The sequence below is a fragment of the Oxyura jamaicensis genome, chromosome 12, assembly GCF_011077185.1.
Source record: "Oxyura jamaicensis isolate SHBP4307 breed ruddy duck chromosome 12, BPBGC_Ojam_1.0, whole genome shotgun sequence".
NCBI lineage: Eukaryota > Metazoa > Chordata > Aves > Anseriformes > Anatidae > Oxyura > Oxyura jamaicensis.
In genome coordinates this window covers 20,876,778-20,901,998 of record NC_048904.1, presented here as the reverse complement: position 1 = coordinate 20,901,998, position 25,221 = coordinate 20,876,778, and the positions used below count along the sequence as shown (strand labels likewise).

The 25,221-nt window shown below is 45.6% G+C and overlaps 1 protein-coding gene across 4 annotated transcripts in view; it reads right to left on the bottom strand.

Annotated features, from left to right (window-relative positions):
• Window positions 1-25,221, bottom strand: part of GRM7 (glutamate metabotropic receptor 7) — a 259,133-nt gene that overhangs the window by 18,739 nt on the left and 215,173 nt on the right. For 2 of the 4 annotated variants that reach the window (XM_035338059.1, XM_035338062.1), the window contains 2 exons: window positions 8,392-8,638; window positions 3,353-3,445 (listed from right to left, as the gene is read on the bottom strand). In XM_035338059.1, the coding sequence (XP_035193950.1) occupies window positions 3,375-3,445; window positions 8,392-8,638 (318 nt within the window). In that variant the 3' untranslated portion in view covers window positions 3,353-3,374. Of the gene's footprint in view, window positions 1-3,352; window positions 3,446-8,391; window positions 8,663-25,221 lie in introns of those variants that run through there. The other 2 variants (XM_035338060.1, XM_035338061.1) reach the window with 2 other exon arrangements.

The following is a 25,221-nucleotide window of genomic DNA, read 5'->3' as shown; positions in this document are numbered from 1 at the left end:
ACATACAGCTCTCAGCCATTACAAAGTGCTGTGATGGCTTAAGAAATATTCACTGTGATGGGTACCCTTTGAAACTCGAGACATCACGAGAAGAGTCTAACCTTGCACTGCTGAGGAGAGTGATCGCAAAATTGCATCACTCATGAGATGGTCGGGGAGAGAATAATTCCTGGCACAGTTTGGCTGCCAGGCAGTGGGATGCTGCCATGGATATATAAAACCTGAAGGAAAACATCAATTCAAATGGGTTCTGAGAGCTTGAGAAACTGCTAAAAATTATAATGCAAACTGAATGTGCAAGTGCAGACTGGGGTGGAGGGGTGGAAAAGGAGTCATGTTCAAACTCGCAAAGCCAAGCTCAAGCAGAGGGGCCAACTTGTAGCCCCCCCCACCTTTCCATAGCTCAGAGCATCCACCTTTCCCCAGACTGGAGGAAACAAGGGAAGCCCATGCTCTTCAAGGACTGAGCCTTCTCAGCAGGCGGGCTACAGAAAGCCAATTTTACATGAAAAACCTGCTAATAAGGAAGTTAACTTGTTCACACATTTTATGCCTGAGCCCCTCCCTATCATTTGAAATCGTTTCCCCAGGCAGAGTTTTGCAGCCCAGGTGCCCCCAGCCGTGGGGGTGCAGGGGGAGGCGCACAGGACGTTTGGAAGCAGCTGTGCCATGCTTAGGAGAGGAGCATATTGTTGTTAGAAGAAATTCATGATAAATGGTTATTTTTCAGTAACCTATTCCAGAATAAAAATAGATGCAGTGAAGACCTGTCAAAGTTTTTTGCTTATCAATTTTTGCCGCATATTCTCATTTCTTTGCAGTCTCCACTAAATAGAAAATCCTTCAAGTGAGGTTAAACACCGAGCACTATTTTTTGGGCTGAAACCAGCGGGATTTAAAATGAAAATGACATCTCAATCCAGAAAATAATGATTCTATATCTCATACTTTAAGGCGGGATAAGCTACAGAGCATCCTGCGGTTTGAACACGAAGCATCAGAGAGCTGCCAGGTCCCCAGGGTGCTGCCGGCCGCAGCGGGTGGCCCAAGGGGAGCTCAAGCCGGGCGCAGAGGCGCAGATGCTCAGCATCCAGCCTGGCCAAGGTGAAGCTCCAGGAGCAGACAGACAAAGGAAGAAAGGGAGCTGGTGGGGAAGAGTCACACCAATGTCCTGGCTAAGATGGCTCGAGATGCTGAAGCAGTATCAGTACGATCTCATTGCAAACAGCAACCAGAGAAACAGTGCCAGTAACAACAAACCAACCCCAAAGCAGGGGCTGCTCTCCACTTGGTCTCACTGTGATTACTTTTATAAGTTTTTCAAGCTTTGTATTTTCATCTGCCTCAACAGTAAAGAATCCCTATTTGTCACTCCCATGAAACAGTTTAAAAGCACTATGAGTGCACACGTCCATGCATCACGTAGCAGGAACTGATACAGTCAAGCAGCAGTTTAAGCACTGTGCTCATAGCTACACACAAATATGTTACTAGCAAAACAAATGTCAATTTACAACTAAGTTGATATTTTCCTGATATCATTGCTTTTAATACAGTGTATAGTTTCTTGCTGTTTTTCTGTTTTACATTCCTGGAAGAACAAACCAAACATAGCATGCAGAGCTACAGCAATCATCCCAGTGGGAACTGAGGAGCTCACGGGTGAGGAGTGGAGAACCACACCTGATGCAGAAGAGCTCCAGAGTGGGCAAAACCATCACAAGCCCAAGTCATCCTCAACTGTAGTATTTTTCGTAGTTTTCCATCAGGAAGATTTTAAAATTTGGGCAAAGAACCTGAATAGCCAATTGCTTTTTATAGGACATGGATAACAAAGTTATTTGTGTGCCTTTGCAGATACCCGTTCCTTATGTTATACAGCAACGTTATATTTATTTTTAGAAACATGTAAGCTCTTAGTGTTTTACATTTTAAACATTTTTTTTTTTAGTTTTATAGAAAAAAAGTGATTTCTCCCAAGATGTGAGATCTCTTATATAGCCCACTTATTCTACCGATCTCCTTCCTTTAGCAATTTCATCTTCATGTAGTTGCTCTTTACTCTTTCACATTAGATTTGCAATAATACGTTGAGTGGCCCCTTCTCCTCTCCAACTACTTTGTTATATTTCCCTCAACACCAGTCCCCGTCAACCTTTCTGACTTCAGCCCCTGGGTAAGTCAGGTCGTTCCGATGCTCATGAAGAGCTTCACACCTTAAATAAGGCTTTCTGCCTGAGCTGTGCAAGTTAGAATAACAGGCATGATTCAAATACAATAAAAAGCAATTTGAACACTTCACAAGAACTCGAGCTGAATTGAAACTGGAGCTGTGGCAAATTACACCCGCTAAAGGTATTAGTGCTTGGGATTTTTTTTCCCTGCAACTCAGAGACTCAATTCTAGCTACATTCCTACCTTTGCTGATACAAGTTCCCACCTATTAGGGATCAGCTAAACAAGGTTTGGAAGGCTGTATACAGCAATTTCCTCCAGCCCCGAGTGCACAGTACCACGGTATCCAGGCCAGTGCCTTTCATACCTGGCCACAGCCTCAAAGCAGCAGCAAAGCTGTGTGAGCAGACACAACTGCAGATATGAGAACTTGTTAATGGCTGTTAGTTATCTCCAATATCGAACGCTTTGTCATTCCCCTAATTTCACTAGAAAAACAGTAATTCCTTGCGTGATGAAGTCACAAATACAAAATTAGCTCACATGATCACCACGGAGGCAGTCACAACACTTAGAAAAAGCCAGCACTCAAAAATTGTTCACTTGTGGTTATTTGGAAGTGGTCACTGGGATCAGCCACAGGGGAAAAAAATAAAAATAATAACAAAATGGAAAAATAGTTTGCAAACTTTTTTTGAGCAATTTATAATGTTAGAGTAAAGAAGACTGCTCACACATTTGCATATGTTATTTTTACGCTGCCAGGCAACCCTGCTGGTAAGGCAGCTAGAAGTGACTCAGAAAGCATTTTGTTAGCTGTTAGATCTGATTGCCATAATTAAATTTTGATGATTTGTTTGTTCCTTTTTAAATTGTTATCAAATACCTACATCTCCAAAGGCTTCACTGGGATCCACCTCCACCGAGGGGACGCAGAGGACCGCCAGGCTCATTTCCCTGCAGCACAGGGGTTAAAATCGCCCAAGCCCTGGGCTTTCACTTCCCAAAGCAGGCCCTTCCCGTGGGAGCTTTGGATAATGGATGTGTGAACAATTTTTAAGACAGATCCTTGTTTTGACAAGGCTGCACTAATGCACATTCCTCATTTACTCATGTATATTATGACGATAATAATAATTTGAGAATGAAATAAAAAGAAGCTGGATTTTTTCCTTACCTTTTTGGAAAGCAGGCAAAAGCTATACAGTAGGTGGAAGAGTGTACCAAGTAACAGACTTTTGAACACTCTTTCTTACTGGTGGTATGCAGTCTACAGGAAAAGTAAATACATTGGTATGTATAATGCGTCTGTTCACAACAAACTCTTCAAATTTTGCCCTGTCTCTGAGGCCAAGATATTAATCTGACTGAAGAGATCGGGTTAGAGCAGCGATAGTGGAAAGCTGAGAGATGCCAATACACAAAATTAGCTCTGGGCTGGAAATAAATGAACCAGGTCACAGAAGTTCAGGTACCTCTCAACATGGGAGCAGCTGCCTACAAAAGGGCAGGTCTGGTTGACTTTTTTTCCTCTCCCCTTGACAAACTCTGCAGCATTTTGGTTTCAATTTAACACTCCCCAGTCCCTCTTTGTCCACGCACTCGCTCTTGGGTTCCTCAGCATCATCAACAACCATTTCAGTTTTTTCTCTTAGAACGATAGAACAAGCAATGCCACATCAGTGATGTCAAGGATCAGCACGAATGAATACACAAGCACAGCACGGGACTATTTGCATAGCGGTGCCCATACATCTGCAGAGGTGTCTGCAGCCCACATACACTATTCACAGCTTACTGATGATGAAGTCAATGTCCATTCCCAACACATGGAGAAAAATGAGAACTGACATGCACTGTTCTTGTTGTCATGCTGGTCAGAGAGAGAGAAGCTTGCAGCACTCAGGAAAGCGTGGTTTTAAAATGGAAACTTGCAAATGATTCCTGTTCTGTTTAGGAAAATGGGCAGGGATTGCACTCCACTCCTGAAAATAGAATCATCCGCCAAGTAATTTCTATGTAATGCTAAGGAAAAGAGAAAAAAAATAATCTTGAAGATGCCTGCATAAGTATTGAGCCCTCAGAGCACCTGTTAACTTGAAAGCCCACGGACTTACAAAGCTACTGAAAATCAGACCCTTATAGGTATTCAGACCCTAACTTTTCTGGCAAGCACATGGGGACACCAATCCTTTGCCACTCCTCAACAGATCTCAGCTAAACTCCCTGAATGTCATCCCTCAAGGTGCCCTTCCTGTCCAGCTGTTTGTCACTTTGATGTCCTCACTCTTGGCCAGAGATGCTGCACGCCTCCTGTTCACTACCCTATACTAATGGGCATTGCCGCAGCACTCATCTTGATCTCAGAGCTTTATCAGCTCCGAGAAGAGCAAAATATGAGGGTGAACTTGACCACAGCCACTCTCACAGGTGGTGAGACTGATAACAGGGATGGTGGGAGGCCAATCCTCCCCACACTGCCAAGCCCACCCCAATTCATGCGGGCGAGCAGCTGCCCAGAAGAGCCACTTGCACTGCACAGCCAGGCAGCTCTGGGCACTGTGTTCCCTTCTCACCGGTGCTAAAAGAGGGAAATTGCCATAAAACAAATGCCTGCCCAGGAAGGTCTGCTGGTGCAGCCCACAAGAAGCACAACCACCTCATTACCAAACAACAGCTGATCTCCCTGTTGCTGTGTTTGGGAAAGCCACAAATTAAAGCAAGTTGCTAAGGAGAAGGAGTAATTACCTGTAAATCTCAATATAAGTTAAGTACGGGTTGGAGGTTCAAATGTTTGCTTGGGCTCTGACCCTGTTCTTGCAGCAGACACAAACACAGAGCCCAGCAGAAGCGCAAGCTTCAGGCTCGATGATAAACATCTTCCCAAACACCGAGAAATTTGGCCAAGGGCACACAAGAGCAGAATGAACTTGTTACACAGGCAGAAGCTGCTGCGCACCAAATTCTGTTCATCTTAATCTGCCGCAAAACATTTCGGATGCAGACATGTATTAGCAGAAAAAAGATGTTGAATGAGTAAAAGCATGCACATGCCAGATGGCAAGCTGGAATGATTAAGAGAGTTGTCACAAGGAGCACAGCTATAGATTGAGAAGCTTGGCCTTAATATATCCGATTCAGCATGGAAGCCGTCCCAGGTCAGGGCCGGGGAGCTCAGCTTGTGAAATTTCTCACTTTAAGGCATTTTAAAGCAAAAGCTGCAACACTGCGAGTCCCTGCTCCTGGTGGGCACGATATAAGGTCACTGCATTTCAAGACGGTTTCCTCCCACACTAGTACAGCTTCTTCTTTTATACTCATTCTGCAACCTCAGTGCTTGAGCCCACCTCTCCTAGGTGCTCAGCACCTTTTCGCCCAGCTCGGAGCCCTCCCCGCCAGCTGAGGCTCACGTGCCCCACTTCCACCCGGAGCTCAGCACTGCTGCGGGGGCTCACCAGCTCTTGAAGCCTCAGGTAATTGACAGCCTGACCAGTTTTATGTGCAGATCTTCCATTCATTAGGAGGTCTTTTCAGGCTAATACTAAAAAAAATAGGTTTTGTGCAAGGCTTTCTTTCTGTAGAACCATCCACATTTTGCTTTTTCACTCTGTTTATAGGCCATATAAGTGGGACAGGCTTGAAATTTGGGCTTAGTCACCAAATTCCCCAATGTTTGGAGGTACATGAATCCCATGCTGATATCTCATTGTTAATCTGTTCTTATAAGATATGAAATATTTGTGTATTTTCAATAGAAATGGCAACTCCAGTCTCCAGTACCTGAGCAAGCCACGAACAGCAGCATCACCAGGAAACACAACAGAAAATCAAGCTGAAAAACCCAACTGCCCTTTTATGCTTCCAAGAAAACACCTGGTAGCTAAGCAGGTCTGCAGCTAAGTTTGTTTCCACTCTGCTGGCGAGTCTCAGACTCCGTGCTTAACTGCCCTTCATTAATTAACTTTCAGCCTAAGAGATTTCCAAGGAGCCTGTCGCAGAGCTGGCAGCCAGAGCGTGCCCAGCCCTGTGCAAGCCATGGCCCAGCTCCCCACCTCCTCTTAATGGCAAGGGGGTCAACACCACTTTCAAAAAGATGCCAAAATACATGCTTTTTGTTTTGTTTTGTTTGTTTGTTTTGCAAACCTTAAATATTAAAAAGCTCAGCATTTGGAGAAAGACATTTAAATTAATACGGTTGCATGTTTCCTGACTGGCTAAGTTTAATAAATGGGTATGCTTCAGAGTCTTCCACGTAAGCCAAGGAGCTCACAGAAATCACTTTCCAGTCACGTACATCAATTTCGAAGCTGTGACGGCTTCCCTCCCAGAGAACTTTACACCAGCTTTCCCTCAGTGTTCACAAAACCAGGACTGAAGGCCGGATCCTTCAGGCAGAAGCTTGCACACCGCGGCAAGCGGGGGAATCTGCCCCTCACTGCTTTTACTGCCTCTTAAAAGAGCATTCTGGCATATAGTCCCTGGGTGAGAAAACGTTGTTTTGTAATAAATATTGGGTTTTAACTGGGCACTATTTCTTTTTAATAAAAACATCTCCTTCCCAGGGAAAATCTGACTGTTCTGGGAGGAGGGGAGGAACGTATTCTCAGAAGTCTGGAAACTGCGAATAAGATGCAGAACAGGAAAAAGAAATCAGAAGGGAAAACCAGGAATATGAAACCACCAAAAACCAGTTCCCACAGGGCAACACCTCTATTTCTTCATCAAATGTTTCATCATCAGAACTTTTTCCCCTCTTCTTCCGGTTTATGTCCTTAAAGGAAAATTTTTATTTCATTTTAATTTTTCGGAAGGAGAAGCTCACTCCACCTCATTTGACCAGACCAGGAATTAGTGAAATGCACTTCAGTATTTGCTAGCTGCCTTTGGGACCCCCTTCCCTCCCCACCTTTCCTCCTCCTCCTCGCTCCCCCTCGCCCCCAGGCCTGGCCCCTCTGGCCGCGAGCCTCCCCGGGCACCGCGAGGAGCTGCCCTGCTTGCACAGGGGGGGCTCGGCCCCAGCACCACAGCGTGGAGAAGACCCAGGGACAGAGAGCAGAAGGGTTTCCTACTGGGGGGCTCTGCTGCCTCGCAGACAGTTGAGGTGGCAGAGGGCTCTGCAGCTCTCCGGCTGGCTAATACCCTACGGCAGGAAATAAATCTCCTTCCTCATGCGGTGAAGGTTGTGCTCGGAGGAGGCATGGGACGGTCCTTAATTTGTCAGAAACATTTCCTCGCTGTCTCCTGCTTCTGCCAGCCCCGTAAGATAGTTCACAGCTTCTGAAGACAAATTCTGTTTTTCCAGTTAGAATATGCTTTGTATACCTGTATGATAAGGCACCACAGAAACACACTCTAGGGGTGAATAAAGGGAGGAAAAGTGCTGTGTCAATAATTTGCTAGCTGTTCCCACTTTGCTTTGACAGCAGAGTTTCTGCTTTGAGGCAGATATTCAGACAGCAGTTTAATAGACAAGAAGTGGCAGGGATTTCAGCAGCAAATGGATGAACGGATCATGGGCAAGGAGAGGGCATTTCTCCACATTCAGATCTGTTTTTCATAAAAACTGCAGACATGCCTAAACCTTTCCAATATGCTACAAAGTTGTGCAGCTGTCTCCTTCCTCAGCTCCCTCCAGATTCAAATGCAAATCAAATTTGATGGCCTCAGTATGTAATTTTGTGCTACAATATACCATGCTATGTGCATTAAGGAAATTGGAAGCATCTTTTCGATCTATTATCCTCTTAAATCAATGACAAGATTTGCATTCACTTTTACAAGACCGGATAAAATCCCTAAAGAGGAACTTCTGGGCTGGTGAGATTTTTTTTTGCAAAGAAAATTTGTGGAAAACATAATCGTAGCTCAGGTTAGCAGGGTTACGGGTGAGCTTGGCACCTGTCCCTCCATCCCGGGAACTGCACCGGCCGGGGCTGACCGTGCCCCAGGCTGAAGGATGCTGCAGGAGCTCGAGGATGCTGCTGCTCTGCCACTCACGAGGAGGGGAAGGAGGAGGAGTCCCTCACGGCTACCACACCCTGTGCGAGGAGTTGCTGCCAACTTGGCACAGCTCAAAAAAGCGAGGAGGGAAGAGAGAATTTAATAAAATCGAGTCCTCGAAAATCTTTAATTGCAAAGGCCAAAGGACGCTAAGCACTCAGGCATCGCTCACGGTCTCCAGCACACACAGCCCCCCGCGGACAGGCGGGTACTCACTGTTGGGGTCCACGTTCTCGCAGAGCTCCGTCTTGGCCTCGCCGTTGGGCCTGTCGCTGGGCTTGTGCGAGAGCCGGGACGACATCGTCGCTGCCGTCACCACAGCCTTGAAGCTGCGCTTCCGCTTCTGGACGTTCAGCTCGGGGTGGAAGATGATGATGTACACTTTCGGCATGTAAAGCATCCCCAGGGCCACTGAAGCACTTAGGTTCATGGATATTGTAAGCGTGGTAGTTTGTATGTAGAGCTAGGAGACAGAACACATGAGGCACTATTACAAATAAGATGACTGGGAAGGAGGCTGCAGTACTCAGAGAGAGAGCATTAAATACGATCACAGTAACCGCGGTGGGCTAAACACGGGGCAGCAGAGCACTGTGCCTTGCAAGGAGCAGCAGAAAGGTGAGCAGCGGGGAGACAGCGGGCAAGGCAAGCCCGTGCAGCCCCGGCTCTCCTGGGGCCTCCGGGAGGTGCGGCGGTGACACCACAGCGGGCAGGTGGGGTGGGCTGGCCCGGTTCCCGGTATTCGTGCTGGTGCTTTGACCGGGGGCTGTGACACTGCGTGCTAAACTTGTTAACCTTTAATTTTTTTTTATTTTTATTTTTATTTTTTAATGAGTTTTCAACCAAAGGGGCGAGACTTCCACACTGCAAAATTCCAACGCGCACCAAGCAGCGGGGTATCAGCAGCCCCTTCGGAGGCTCAGCGCTAGAAGCACTCAGTGCCTTTAACAATGCAAGTTCTGGTACGCTTACAGCATAACTTTTTTAAAATTATTATTTAAGGAGTGAAGAACAGATGTGGATTTCAATAGTGCTGGTATAAATTTAAACATAGGTCTACTCTACGTTATAAAGAACGCTAAAACTATAATATAGGTTAGTAAAAAAAAACTTACCTTGTTTAAAAAATATTTTTTTTTCTTGTTTTTACTATACTTCAATTCTGTACAATTCATTGAAATAACTGCAGAAAACACATAATAATTTGTGTGCTCCTGTCATTTAGCTATGCTTATTATGAAAAAAATGTATATATACAAGTCAGAGAACAGCTACTCCCATGAGATCAGCATTCAAGGAAACCACAAGTATTTTAAAGCATACTCTGCAAATACATAGGGTTAGAAAAGCTTTTTTTTTTTTTTTCTTTTAATTATCTTTTTAGATGACACGCTTGATATATGGACTAGAACAATTCTTGTAACTTGAAAGGATTTTCCTGAGTTAAAATGCACAGACAGCACAACGCAGGTGTGAGAGAGCTGAAAAAGGAGCAAACTTCCTACAGATCCTGCCTAAAAATTAAATATGTGGCAAATCCATACACATGCAAAAATTATTACACATTGTGGGTAATTCCTTCAAAACACTATTTTCTCTTCTCCTTCTGTTCAGTGCTAATCAGTTTGAACTTCTGATGGAAAAGCTCCATAAATAAATATAATGGCAAAGTAAAATGCTGACCCTGCCCAGATATTTCCAAATTCTCATATCTGGAAAAATATGAACGTCTCCAGACTTGCTAGTTATAGCTATATAATTGTTGCTATCATACTGATTAAGATGACCACTGGAAGCAATAAAATGCATTATGGAAAATATAAAAAACATGCTGTGCACAGACATCTCTCTATACTGATGCACACAGGCAAAAACTAAAGTGCCTTCTCAGCTCCTGTTTACTCATTATCAGAAGGAAATGACACTGATGTTATCAGTATTTTGCCAAAGCCAGGACGCTAGGAAATAACCCTTCACATTTTGTGAAGAAACGCTGAGCCAAGCCACACAATTCGAGGCTGGAAGGCAGCACGAGGGGTCAGCCAGTGCAAAGCCCTGCTTTATTTTTGTGCAGTAGGGCAGCACTGCTGCCTGCTGCTCTTCTCTGCAGGGTTACCGCATGTCTAGTTATTCTTCACCTTATTCCTTGCCGCTGAATGTTGTTTCACTACATTTGTATATTCCACGTCTTTATTTCTATGTATATAAGCACAGCGCATATTCATCTTATAAGGACATTTAAACAGGGCAGTTTGTGGTGCATTAGTCTCCTTGGAGCTAATCCTTTCGGTTACATCCAAGTAAATGCCCTGTAACTCAGCCGGGGTCAAGTGCATCGCACTGGTGTAAATAACACTGATTTAAATATGAAATTAATAGCTGTTCAGAAATTGGAAATTTAGGGACTGAAGGACAGGCAGGAAGATGCCCTCTTTATCCTCAAGATGTTTGCAACTTCTACCAGCTTTCATCCTCGCTAAGTAAGGTAATTATTGTCTCTAGCTCGTAAAGAGCTCCTGCAGTTGGTGGGAGCTGCAGGCACACAGCGCCTCTGAAGCCGGGGAAGCTGTGGGCTGCATACATGACAACTTACCTTACACCTAGGGACTGTCGGACTCAGCTCAGTATTCAGGCCACATACCTCTCTGTCAATAATCCGGAAGAAAGCCGGCTAACGCAACATCTGCAGTCCTTCTGGTTTCGTCTGAGAAGGACATGGCTCTGTAACACACTTAATAACGTGCTCCTGTATACGAGGTACATAACTAAACCTGACAGGCAGGGAATGTATAATAAGTAGAATGAGAGCTGCGTTTCTACGAGGTTAGAGAAGGGCCGTGGGGCTCTGCCACCAGTACGGAGCACACGTGGGAGCCGCTAAGGGGAGCTTGGCTCAGCGCTATTCACAAACAACTTCGGCTCGCAGCGTGCCTCGTCAGGAGGCCATAGGGTGAAAAACACACAGTCATATTTTGCAACTAACTTCTGACTTACTTTCCTAGAGATCATAAAAACCTTTAGAGAAAAAGCAGGAATTTGGACCACAGGACAGGGGGAAAAAGGAAAGAAAAAAAAAGTGCTGGCATACTGGCACAGCATTGCCAGCCTAACACACAATTAGCTGTTCATGTTCCACAGACAGAATCAGCACACCTATGTTTGATTGCAGATTCTCTCCACTCAAATCCTATTTCTTCTTCAGCAACAAAACCAGCAGCTCCCCAAGGGAGTTTTGACGAACTTGCCAGGTAAGCAGTCCGACGTTGTATCACCACAGCTCGGGGAGGAGCAGCTGGCTGCCACCAGCACGCCTCCCATCCCAAACACTACCTCCATCCCAAATCCTTCCATCCCAAACACTGCCTCCATCCCAAACCCTTCCATCCCAAATGCTGCATCCTCCAGAGCACCAGAAAACATTTTTATCTAGGTGCACGCAGGCATTAATTCTGATTTCCTCATGCTATTACGGGGCTGAGGGTTAAACTGTTATTTAATCAGTGGGGTCTTGCAGCGTGATGCTACCTTGCAAATGCTGATGGGAGATAAAAGGAGAGCGAGAAGAGAGCTTCTGCAGAACAAGGCAAGATGAGTGACACATAATGCTTCTCATGACAAATGGGAGCTTTATACAGATAAGGGAAACTAATAGATACGCTTATTATGCAGAACCTTAGTTTTATGTATTTTATCTCTGCTTTGTGGTTTTACCAGTCAAACATAAAAATGCAGTTTACATGAAACTATTTCATTTCTTATTTCAGTTCTTCTGATAAACTCTCTGAAAGCATTTTCGATCAATGGAAATTGGTGATTTAAAATACAAAGGGTAAGATTTAACTGACAACGGAAGTCCTGCATGCCTTTTATAGGTGGCTAGTGAAACCCCGTAGCTTCCAAACCTGAGATAAAATTAAGAAATTAAGATTCAGATTTAGCGTGAGAGGCGCCACCTTGACTTGAACGGGTACTGGGATTGAACTAAGTAGTTCTGGTGGAAACCAAAGCTTTCTAACAGCAATGCCACTTTGGTCTGCAAGCCCAGATCTGTGGAGGTTTGCAGTCCTGCTGCACCACCCGGGGAAACTCAATCTGGAGGGTTACTCTCACATCTCCCTCTCCCCTCCTCTCTCCATCAGGCACTAAATTCTAACGAATTTTAACTTAATGTTAAACGTAACAGGCTGCCGTTACAAATGCCTCAGACTTTGAAGCAGTGCACTGGAGAAACTAAACCCTAAGGATATCATTCACATGCAAAGACACCTAGATTCTATCATTTATTTTACATAAAGGATTTCCATTTGAATTTTAGATTTCTATGTTTTCCAGATTCTTGCTTTATTCATGCAAGTGATGAAAATTACCTTAAAAACCTTGAGAGAAAATTAGACTGGTCCTGAATACACACATCTAAGAACCAGCAATTTTTATAGCACCAGCTACATCAATGGACAATTTTGCATGAGTTAGGATTGCTTTCAGAAGCAAAGCACCGCAGGATCAGACCTATCAGTCTTCACTAATGCGGCGGGTAGATTTCCAACTGCTGGCCCATAATAACTGAACTTAGAGCAGCATTTCTTAGACAAGTCTTTTTAGTTAGCAGCACTTTTTGTAGGCTAATTTTTGCATTCATAGTCTAATCAGGAGCAACTGCTCCTTTCATCTAATTCAGCTTTCTAATTAGGCAGTGAATTGTGTTATTTTGTAATATGGAAATAAATGGGTAATTTCAGATATTTTTGGACTTGTGTTATCACAAACCAATTTATCTCACTTTTATACGGGAATTAAAACAAATGTTCTTATAGATGAAGTAGACAGTTTATAAATCTCCCAGAAGACTCTTGCAGGTCATCTGCAGATTCATCTCATCCCCTACATTATGTTGTGCAAACATAAGGATGAGAAACATTTTTAATGAAAACTAAAATTAGCTCCCACTGCATTATGTTTTTGCAAATATATGGAAAGCAAAGAGACTTCAATATAAATTTGTTCTCAGGCACTTCAGTGCCTAATGCTCTCCCTTACCCACCAAAGCTACCACAGCATTTTAAAGGCAAATGAAAAAAAGATGAAAGTATCTATTTTTTTCTCTCCAGTGGAGGCTTTGCTTGTACTTTTACAATGGCAAATCAGCTTTGCCTAGGAAGAACCAGTGCCTTCTGCCTCCAAACAAGGCCATTTGTCACCCACCCAACCAAGGGGCCACGTCGTGTTTCTCACAGGGCCACACCGGCTGTTGGTACCCTGGCCAGGACCCAGGGCAGATGCCACTGCATAAAGCTCTCCAGTCACAAAGCACCCCTGAAAACACCCGAATTCAGGGACAGGCAGCAGGCAGCCTCCCGCATCCTCTCCGGGCCCCCGAGGCTGTGCCAGGCGGGGAGGCAGCGCCGTGCCCTGAGCGGAGAAAGGCGCCCTGCTGGCACTGCTCGTGCCTTCCCCTGTCCCCAGACAGCTTGATTTATGGATGTCTCAGGCAACGGCAGCTTTACGCAGGCAACCATGACTTTCCACAAGGAATGTGCACTTCTGTTGTCAGAGAAATATAAAATATTTCGTGTGAAGCAATCCTGTCAGCTCTCTTTACCGACCTGGCTCGGTAATCCTGTTTTCACGCCCCACTGAGGCTTTCCAACAGCACACGCATGCATTTCGGGTTCCTGCCGCTGGCTCCTGCAGATACAGACATACACTTGCTTTCTTCACTTGGATGCTACCAGCTCAACTGCAAATAATACCACACCGCCCTGAAGCTTATCTGCTGACGACTTCCAGGACCCCTGCCTCCATCCCCATCCTTTTAAGCATCATAATCTGCTAAAGTTGTCATTTAGCAGTGCCCTTTAGAGAATAGAGCAGCCTTGGGAAAAAAAAAAAAAAAAAAAACTTTTCCTGATTAGGTTTTAGCAGCATTTAGGGAAAGTGGTTTCCCTTTCTTTCAAGCTAACATTATTTTGGGAAAACAGAACAAAACCAAACCCCACCACCAACAAAAAAAATACACCCTGTGGACACCAAGCTCCAGCATCCTCCCAGCTAGTTTTCAGGAAGATCGCTTTTTAGACAAAAGTGGCAAACATCCGGCAAATGATCCTGAAGACGGAGATGTGCAGGTGCAGGAGGTCATTTAACAGACGAGAGACGGCGAGCACAGCATTTGCCACTGTTGTAGCCTAGGCTCCTAATGGCACTACTGCAACCCACGCTGCGCCTGTAGTTCAGCGTGCTTTGGTAGCGCTGGGTTATCTTCGTGGTGAAAGGTGCGTGCGCGTGCCAACACACGCGAGCTGTGTACTTACCACAGACACTAAAGGATGCGAGGTTGAGCAACCAAGCACTGTAATTCAGAGCAGGGCAGCCACGCACACCCTCAGGACTCCCTCTGTGCTGGGGTACGGACGGACGATTATCTGAGACACCTTTTTCCCCTCCCTTTTCAACCTGTTAATTCTTGCTTAAGAACTGCACCTTTTGATCCCTGATTTTTGCAGAATTTTGTGACTTTAAAAATATAACGCTCTTGACCGCTGGGGACAAATTAACTTACGCGAGCAGGAAAGATGTTACTGGGGTGGGAGAAAGTAGTCAACAGCCGTGCTTTTAGTGCTGCTGTGCCTGCTGGGTGCTTCTCACAGCACACGGAACAACCGCGCTCTCCTGCGGAGGTGAGCACCGGTGGTGCCTCAGCAACGGTGCCGTGAGCCAGGCAGTGGTATGTAAATTGTGATGCTCACACCAAGTTTCACAGATGACAACGGATGCTACCCAAGGGACGTTTGATAAACAAATCATAGTAGTTATGCTGATTGCAGTTATTACTGTACAAGATAGCAAGGCACGCAAATAGCCTTTGTGAAATGTCTGTGGGAATGTCACAGAATCAGTCACACCACTTAATTAAAAATTCTGCGCTTGGTAATTACATGAAAGGTGACACTGGAGGAAATGATGGGATTTTAGTTTCAGAAAATTTCCCTTTAAGCCTTGGCTGTTTTGCAAGCTGGCAGCGCCGGGGTGGCTTAGTGAAGGCACAGTCAAGCTCGCCACCAGCCGTGCTGGGCACATGCCTGGGGCAGGGCAAGGGGCAAGGGCAGCAGCGTGGTCCTGGCACTGAGCTGCTTGGGGCTGGGGTTAGGAGGAGGTCTTAGATTTTACAGATTCAACCTGAAATGCCCTTCTGCAGTCTCTTTGCTCACCTGCTAATGCCTATGGCATATCGTGCACATTAACCTCTACCTCCCCTACATTTATCTGCTGCAGCCACTGTACAGAAATATGTAATGCACCTGCGGTTAAGACAATTCAATAGGCATCAAATGGACTGAAGTAGAATTAAAAGGTGATGAGGTAAGCATACGTTTTTTCTTTGCAAATTGATTTTCAACTAAAAAACATGTTTGTTCTGCAGCTGGGAGAGGAGCTTTGTGTGCCTGACAGGAACCATTTTACTGGCTAGTTACAGCAGACCTGAGGTTGGATGGCTTTCATCAGTGAAAATAGTCTGCCTATTAAGTTAGCGTCCTTTGGAACATCTCACAACGTTATATCTGGTAGATCAGAAAAAACTGCCAGTTAACTTTGCGGATATATTTCAGCGTAATGGAAAAACAAAAATAGTTCCGCAGAAAAAGCAGGGACCTACCAAATAGCATCACAACCCCTTCCGAGATATGAAAGTAAAGAAGATTAAAGTTCGGGAAGTAGCTCCCCAAATTACTTTTCTTTTACACAGACTAATAACAATCATATCTCACTCTTTCCAGAGGTCATCGGCTATCTGCTGGCCCTCAGCAAGCAAGAGCTTGTCTCAGCACAGCACTGAAGCCCAGTGACAGCAGCAATAAAGATTTATCTTGTGGTGACAGCTTCGAACCCGAACCCACTGCCAGGCACTGCACCACCTACCCACTACACTGAGAGCAGGATGGAGTCCTGGAGAGCCATGGGGAATGCGGCAAGCCCCGAAGAAAACCTCACACAGGCTGGGAGAAACAGCTGCCTATCTTCTTCCAAGAAGTGTTATAAGCTCAAAGATCTGAGGAAAATGAGCTTTTGTCGGGGCAGTTTAAGACAACTTTCTTCCAACAGGTCAACATGCCTCTGCAGGTTTTTATTTTTATAAATATTATTTGCAAACAATAAAATGAGTATCATTCTTCTCTTTGCTTGGTCTATTTTTTTTTTAATATGATCTGTGTGTTTGTGCTGAACTAAATAAAAATTTGGAGTTCCAAATAAACTCTAAAAGTAATAAATAATAGATCACCACAAGAATGCCATGTGGGTCACGGTCACCAAACCAGGCCTGGGTTTGTTTCTTTCATGCACTTGACTGCAGACAATTACTACTCCTACTACAAGAATGAGATAGGAGATGAGAAAAGATTCAGACCTGAAGAATCACCACCAGTGAAGCAGAAAACAAAATATGTCATTAACTGCCTGGGGAAACAAGCCGAGCCTTGCACACTGTACGCGATGCAGCATCAGCTCATCAGCTACATTTCCACAACTGTCTCCAAAGGTGACCAAAGGTGAACTGGCTGTTAACAATAAATATCACATTTTATGTCAATATTCAGTTGTCCTGGAGAAGTAAACACACGGGGGACTCAGCCTAAGAATTACTTCTGTAAATGTTGACTTTGAGAACTAGAAATAATAATTCACTGCTACCCAGTTCTGTCCTCGTTCTGCGATAGGCCAAAATTCAGCGTTCGCCTGCTGCCACGGGAGCAGCAGAAGCAATACAACACGCACCTCCATCCCCAGCACAACCTACTTCATTGAGGATAAGGCCTCTTTCTGACATGCACCAGTTTCAAAAAATACCTGCAGAGAGGCAAAGACCTTTCTGTTTCATCAGGACAGCCCTCGGACACTACCCAAACGGGCATGTCGTTTCCGCAGCTCGCACCGTGACGTTCATCCACGCCTTCCTGAGGCACCTGCACAGAGGCGATGCTCTTCCAGGTGTCAACAGCAAGCTACCAGCAGCTGTCTGAAATTGTTCTAACAGCATTTACACCACCAAACCGAGCATGCCCCAGGAAAGCAGCCACGCCGTGTCCTGCCGCCCCGCTGCCCTTCCAGGCACTGGCAGCCTCCTGCTTCTCCTTGAGTCACCCGAGGGCCCGGGCGCACCCGGTTTGGGTTGCTCCAAGCCAGGTTACGAAGTACGGAGGTCTGGGAGAGGAAGGTGCCCGGAGCTGCGAAATGCCCCAAACCACAGCTCCAGGTGGGATCTCCTTCCCTCCTTCGGACCTGGTAAGACACGGCAGACACAGTGCCCAGCCATCGGATGGGGGACGTGGGGGATAACGCTGATAATCCCCGAGCCACGTCTGCGGATGCCGTCGTGCTCGCTGCGCCTGGTGGCTGCTGGCTTGCCGATGACAACCCTGCATGCCAGAGTGAGGCAGGTAACGGTGTGATGAATTACCTTTCAATATGTTTCTAGCAGCAGGAGGCTTAGCATAACAAAGGGAAAATTGGGGTCATATTCTGAAGGATTACCACCTGCAGAGGCCAAATATAAAGGCAGACAATACGGCAGTACGCAGCTCCAACAGGACTAATTTCCAATTCCCTCTGCCCGCGGTATAAAACTGCTCCTCGTAATGTCACACTGCCAAAGCCAACTTAAATTTTTGTGTCCTAAATCAGAGCACCCGACACGTTTAGTTCTTCAGCTTGCATTTCACAGGCAAACATGCAGAGTAAAGATGAAGTAAATGTCTGTATTTTTAATGTTTTAGCTATTTGAGATGAATACTATATACAGCTTCTTCTCTTATAATGGAAACTTCCTTATGCAAGGAAGGTATTTGCATACATCAGAAAAGGAAATGTTTCTGGATAATGTCCCTAACTTGCATGGTAACACAAAATACTAAATATTAAGGCACTTTCTCTGAGGGTTATCATGCAGATGGAGGAGGAATTTTGTCTCTCCAGCCTTTCAGAGAAACTCCAGGAGCTTATCTAGAAGGAAATTAAATTATTCAGGTAATTGGACAGAGCAACAACGGAAAAGCATGTTGCTGTTTTCAAAGGGCATCAGATGGCTAAAATAGAAATTAAGCAGTACCAAAGACAATCCCCGGAGTCAAGTAGTTTATACAGACTATATGCTGCAGGGATTCTGCATCTGCTGGAAAAAAAAAGAACTATTTTTCTCCTGTATCAGTTACAGAGACGATAAAGATGCCTATGAACTACTTAGAGTCGTTTAGGAGTTGCTCAGCCAAGAAATAAACAGTGATGGCCCTGTCCTAAGTCAACAAAAGATTAAAGTGGTTTTGAATTTGTGACTCCCTGGAACTGACGGCATCCTCTGACTTTACGAGGATTTTGAGTTTTGTTGTCTCTTTGAAGTGGGAATCCGGCACAGAAGGATGTGCCAGCGACACAATCTTTTTGCAAGAATAGTGCTGTTTGAAGCACGGCCCTCCGTGCATCTGCACCAATGAAACAGGAGGAAGAGCTGTCTCCTTTTGCATTCATCTTCTCCTGCGTTTTGTACAGCGTGGTGACGAAAGCTGTGTCCCGTGGCAGATCGGAGGGTGGTGGGTGGGCAGCTGGAGGTGGTGGCAAGGCTGCGACCCACGTCCAGGTGCAGCAAGGACAGGCCCTCCTGGTCCCCTACCTGCTAACACACCTACGGAGAGCATGGAAGCTCCGGAATGCATCTATTTTGCTTCTGCGCTAATTACAAGTCCGTCAGCCAATGGAAGGGTTTATAAAATGGGTGAAGTTTTCCCTCAGCGGTCTCAGTTGTGATGTGCCACTGTCCAGCGCAGGTGTCTGTCCCGAAGAGGAGTGTCCCAGGACCCACCAGGTTGTTTCGTTGGGTCATTGAAGGGCCATCGGGTGATAACAAATGTCAATCACAGCTGAGTTTGGGGTCAGGGAAGGGCCGTTGGGTGACAGCAGATGTCAGTCACAGCTGAGTTTGGGCGTGTTTCAAGCACAGATGCAAATAGCTCAGACACCCATTACCAATCCTTGGAGCTGCCTAATGTCCCTTGCTTGCCATTCGTGTTTGTTGTAATAGCTATAAAATAAGTTACACATCACTAAGAGACACAGAGTGCAACAAAAGCAATAGATATCCCTGACTTCTATTATTAAAATAATGGCTTTTCGCTCTCTCATTGGCTCAGCACTTAGCTTTTTGGAGCCAGAAATAATTCTTATCTGCCATTTTTTCAGAAGATTACATCATTGGACAAAGATTTCATTTCATTCTTCACCTTCACTGCTACACTACTAAATTGACTGACATACAATCTTGGCATTTTAGGGTATTCAGTGCCAGACTTCAGCTGCTGTTATAAATCATATTTCTCCACACTTATTGCATTTTATTCATTTTAGACATGACCAGAGATTAGAGTTCAAATGAAATAGATTTTGCTATCCTTCTTATATTCCAAACGTCACCAGTCTAGAAATCTTTAATTTTACTCACTTCAACTACTGAATAATTCAATGCAAAAGGAAAAAAACAAACAAACAAAAAAACCCACCACAGAACACCCAAAACTCGGTTTGAAATTTTGAGCAACAGAAGGTGAGGATACTCTGCCTGCAGCACGGCATCTCCGCAGCTGATGTGAGCAGCTCCAGCTGCCATCGAGCTACACTGAGATCCCAGGGCACGTGGGGAACCTGCACAAAGGAGCCACCGCAGGAGTACGCACAGGCTGCTGCCAAGAGCCAGGCAAACTCACATCCTCGCCCCAGCGTTGGGGATTTGAGGTGGTGCGATCAGGAACTGATGCTTTTCAGGTAACCTAATTCCTGCAGTTACCAAAATTACCAACTTCTACCTTCAGCTTTCAAGAGAATATTTGAGGAAGAGCTAAGAAAGCACCCCATTAGGGAAACGCCGGCCAGGCAGAGCTGCAGAAATGGCCGCATGAGACCTGAGCGCTTCCAGGAACACCCCTGGGACCCAACACGGCTCGCAATGGCAGAGGCCAGACAGCCTTACCTCGGGTACCATTTTCCTTCACCAAATAGTTGTGAAATGAACATGGCGCAAAGCTATTTCAGATTTTTTCTTAAATTATTAACGTATTCTAGAATAGAAATAAACTTCGGTCAAATGACTTGGAGCCAATTCCATTTGTATTAGATGGAGGAGTGAATATCCAGTGAAAGGTATCGATTATAAACACGAACAGTGGGCTGTGTGTAAACGTACAAATGGGCAGGTAGACCTGGAAGCTCAAAATACTACGGCCCTCATAAATATTCATGCATAATAAAACAGTTCTGGAGAACACTTCCACCTGGACGTGCCAAACTTTTTGCAGGTGCAAACTTTCCGGCAGCACAGAAGTTTGCATTAATTCAGCAAAACTCCTGCCAGCCTCCTCTCCAGCCAAGCTGAGCACACAACTCACGGTGTCAGAAAAGCGACTGGTGGTCTTGCGTGTCGGGGCACACAGCGTGGCCTCCCCACGGGTCCTCTGGCCTCCAGCCCGCAGCCGTGCCCCGTCCCATGGAGCTAACGGGTTTAGGCTGAACATACCTGCCGAGTCAAACGTACTCTGACCTCGTTGCAATAGCTTATTGGGATACAGGTGCCAGAAGAATCAAATGTTTCTCTCCCATCCTTTGCGTGCAGTGCTGCTACAAGGGGCCTGCTGGACGCTGCAGGAGAACGACGAGGTGCGGAGTGCCTCGGTGCAGCGCCAGGAGCCGGCCTCCGAGGAGAGGGGGGCAGTCCGGGGGCAGAGGGAGCTCCTGGTTTCAGGGTTGGCAGGTTGGTTCTTTACACTTAACATGCCTGTATCTGCACGGGCAACTGCGATTCCACGGCGTGCACGGTGCGGGCAGGCTCTTTTGTCGAGCTGCAGGTCACAAGCGATGCCGGGCTTGAGAAGTGGCAGCAGCTCCCGCGTTTGCACGAGGTTGTCATGGCAATGCAGCGTCTGCCGATAGCACCGCTGCTCTGCCTCGGCGGTGCTGGAAAACACTGCCAAAAATATTAATAGCTTGGAAATAAGAGAGGCGCAAATGCCCTGATGGCTTTCCCCCCTACTACATGCTGTTAACCAGTTTGGGTTTTGCAATTTTCTGTACTTTTATTGGATGGTAAGTCAGTCAGCCTTGCATTATGAGGGCAAACAGCCCTTTCATTTCATTCAGGCAGTTCTTCCAAAATAAAATGTACAAACCAAAAGGAATATAGGCACTTTTATAGGTTTATAAGCACACACAGTAGCCTAGTAAGCTAATATTGCAAATCCAAAGCAAAACAAAAAAAAAGCCAAGCCCCTTTCCAAGAGGGGCTAAACACTGCCAGGGCTGCAGAGGAGCTCTCCCCCTGCAAGTGTTTTCTCCGAGTTTGCTGGGGCTTGGATGGAGCTGGAAAGGACAATGTGCATGCACAGCACCCGTGCCAGTCCTGGTCCATGGAGGCTAGGTCTTCCCGAGCTGTCAATTCAGTTTTAACAAGTTAAAAAAAAGGAAGATATTTCAGTCCATGCTATGCTCCTAATGAAAAGCAGGACTCTGCACAGAAGATTCATTTTACAGAGCAGGCTTCGTTTTTTTTTTTCTGTCCTTTCACCTTCAATTTTGTCTTCCCCATTCCAGCCATATGAATGTTTTATTTATATCCCGTCACTTTCACCCAGTTGGAAGGCATTCTCTGAAATAAAATTGCTCTTTTTCTGAGACAGTCCAGTTAATAGATTCCCTTTGCATCCCCTCTCTTCAGCAACCGAACCTCCTGATGCACCAACACACCAGCTTACAAAAAAAACCAACAAGCCCAAACCATCGCCCTTCAAACTAAAATCCCCCGGCCCTCCCAGAAGGGCAAGGCTTACTCTCCTCCAGAGCTGGAAGACCTACCTTTGAGCCACAGTTAGATATTTCTGAACACACAGCTTGGTGACACTCTTGGACTTCTCCGAGACATTACTATGAAGTTACAGGCAGTTCAGATTAAAGTAACGTCCTAACCACCGAATATTTAACTTCTTCATCAGGCCTGGTCACGTCCTCTGGAGAATTTGATTTCTCATCCACCAAGGATTCTTCTGCACGAGAGCAACTGGCAAAACCTCAAACCAATCCCAGAAAAAATGCCTTGCTCATCTAAGACACAGAACCGAAGTGCCCTTCCCCATGCTCGTTATGGTCACCTCGGGCTTCCTCCACCCCTGCGGCCATAAGCTGAGTTAAGGCAGTGGGAATCTTACTCCCAATGACAGAGAAGTTTGACTGAGGCCGATATTGAGAATATATTCCATATATTGCATATAAATTAAGATCTACTTCTGCTTGGAGACTTTCAGGGGAACTCAGAGTGCAAACGGGTGCCAGCAGAGGGTTGGGGCAGATAGAGGCTAATCTCACCTCATGTTTCTTTAAAGACCCTCAAAGAGCAGAGCACTAGTTATTAAAAATCACTGATAAGTACATATACACAAAGCAAGCCAGCTTTTCACTGACCTTTTAAATTATAATGTAATTATAATTTAAAACAGGCTATTTACATATTGCTTTTGGGACTTAGCACCAAACTCGCTCTTGCTGGGAGTGTCCCATGAACATTATCACAGGGCTGCATGCAGGCTGCGAGTGACTATGAAGTCAGGCTCTGGTTTGGGATCTAATGCTTGCATTCAAGAGCAAAGAGCACTCTCTAATTCTAACCAATCAGTTACTTTTACTGGGTTCAGATTTATTTATTAGCATGAGAATTATTTTACTTTCTAAAATGTAAATGCAAAGAGTGCTTTAGAGCTGCATAAAGGGACGGCTGGAGTCAGGAGGGGGTTATGGCAGCGAAGCCTTCCTTCCAGACCAGCTCTCTTTAGGAATTTAAACCATGGCAAAGTAGGGAAAAATCTCTCTGCATTTAAGAAGTTTTAAATTTTCCTTTTCTCTTAGTTGAGGATACGTCATTACTTGGACGGCGTCTTACTGCCGAAAAGCACCTACAGGCAAAGAGAAACAGCGCAGGTGGGGCTGCTGCGGCAGGCAGCCCCAGGAGCCGCCGCGGCTGTTCTCGGCGAGGCAGGAGGCAGCACAGAACCAGCGGGCTTCTCGACGCGGTCCGCTCCCAGTCCTGAAGGAGAACGGTTGCAGCTCTTCGCAAGGATGCAAGCGCCCGTCCTGCAGCCTGGCCAGCAGGACTCGGGCAGAAAATCGCATGGGGAGGCTGAGATGGTTTTGCTCCCACTCCAGCATGGGTTTTAAGGGTTTTGGTAGCACAGTAAGGCTCGCCAGCCGTCGTCCCAGCACCCACACAACTACCGGGGCATGCAGCATGCCCAGGGTGAAACACAATGCTGCAAACGGCTCGTCAAGGGAACAGAAACGCTTTGTAAGCTCTTGGGACAAATTATTCACATCTTACAGGTGTGCGCTGGTAGGTGTTAGTTCTGTCTATTATCCCTTCAGAGCTGTCCAAGTTTGCATTCAATTAGCTAAATGACTTGAGCCATCCAATCCTTGCTGCTACTAATGGATCACAATTAGAACAAACTGCTGCCATGGCAACTGCTAGATCCAGCCTCGCTCAGACGCTGGGGGAAGCTTGCCTTGTGGTTCATGCAGTCCCTGAGTTTCCATCACATGCAGATGGGCATTTATGGCTATGCTAAGCCAGGAAGGGGTAATCCCCGCACACAAGATGATTTAGGTGCCCGTTTATATGAGATTTCATTACAGGAGGTCAATCATTTTAGGACCTGCTCAATTCCAGCCATTCCACAATCCCCCAGGCTGGCGTACGGCTAGGAGACATCCATGACTGTGATCTCTAATAGAGAGCATCAGGAAAGAGCTTCCTCTCTTAATTATCAAATACTACTCTTTTAAAAAAAATATCATTACAGCAATGAACTGGATCTGTCTCATTCGATGCTGCTGTGACAATTTACAACAACAGCCAAACCATTTTCCAATACTATCTAACAAGGTGATGGTGCAGCCTGTATTGCTGAACAATGGCTCACAACTCCTCGTTACCAGCTCCAAATTAACTCCGAAATTAACTCCGATGCGTCATAGCTCAGAGGTAACATTACACACCGCTATGAATTATTTAGAGCTCCTTATCAGCAGTTTCATTCAAGGTACTCACACAGAAGGCAATCTATACTAAGGGGTAAGAAAAACATGCGTTTTGAGCCAAATCAGCTCCCATGTTTAACTAATGCACGGCCTGACAAAAGTTAATGACCCACAGACCCTGCTTTGTATCTACAACTTATTAAATATATTTTTGACTGGATAAAAATAATCGATTTATCGCTGTACTCACGGCTGCACAGCCTTTATACTTAACCGAAATTTATTTACTGTCTGCCACCCCTTATTATGTATCAAGAAACAAATGCTGAGTATCTAGTAGTTCCCTTATCTCTGCGTGAGAAGCCACAAGGAAGCTTGTAAATACAAGGCTGAATTTGTGAGAAACTGTACCTTCTGTCAGCGAATGCAAGCCCGTGGCCTCAAGGGAGAAAAAGCATCCAAAAGGAGGAATTTTTCGGTGTGTATGATTGCAATCAAATCAGGCCGGCCCGGCTCCCACGGGGAAGTTTACTTTAATAAAGGCTGTCCTCCACCTTTCTCCTTCCTGAGCCCCGCGACGCAGCGCCCGTGCTCAGCAGGCGCTGCCGGGGCACATGTCCAGAAGATGTGTTCATTTTTTCCCAAACGAGCTCCTGCTCGGCTCCAAGCCAGAGCCACCACCTGCGGCCGGGGCCTGATCCTGCGCGCAGGAGGCAGCCGTGGCAGGCTGCGTGTTGGAGGGACTGCCTTCATCCTTGCCTCAATCACTCTGCAGTCTGTAAAATAAGCTACGACGACACCGATTTTAGAGTTCTGGAGAGTCAGAATGCTTGATCTTTCCACTTGGACTTGCCTACTCACCAGGGTCTGCTCCACTATTAAAAAAAAAGATCTATCTTGCCTTCAAATTTTATTTAACTATCTCCATTAAGATTACAAGTTGCTCTGATATTGAAAATATAAATCACAGAGAACCAGAGGAAGATGATA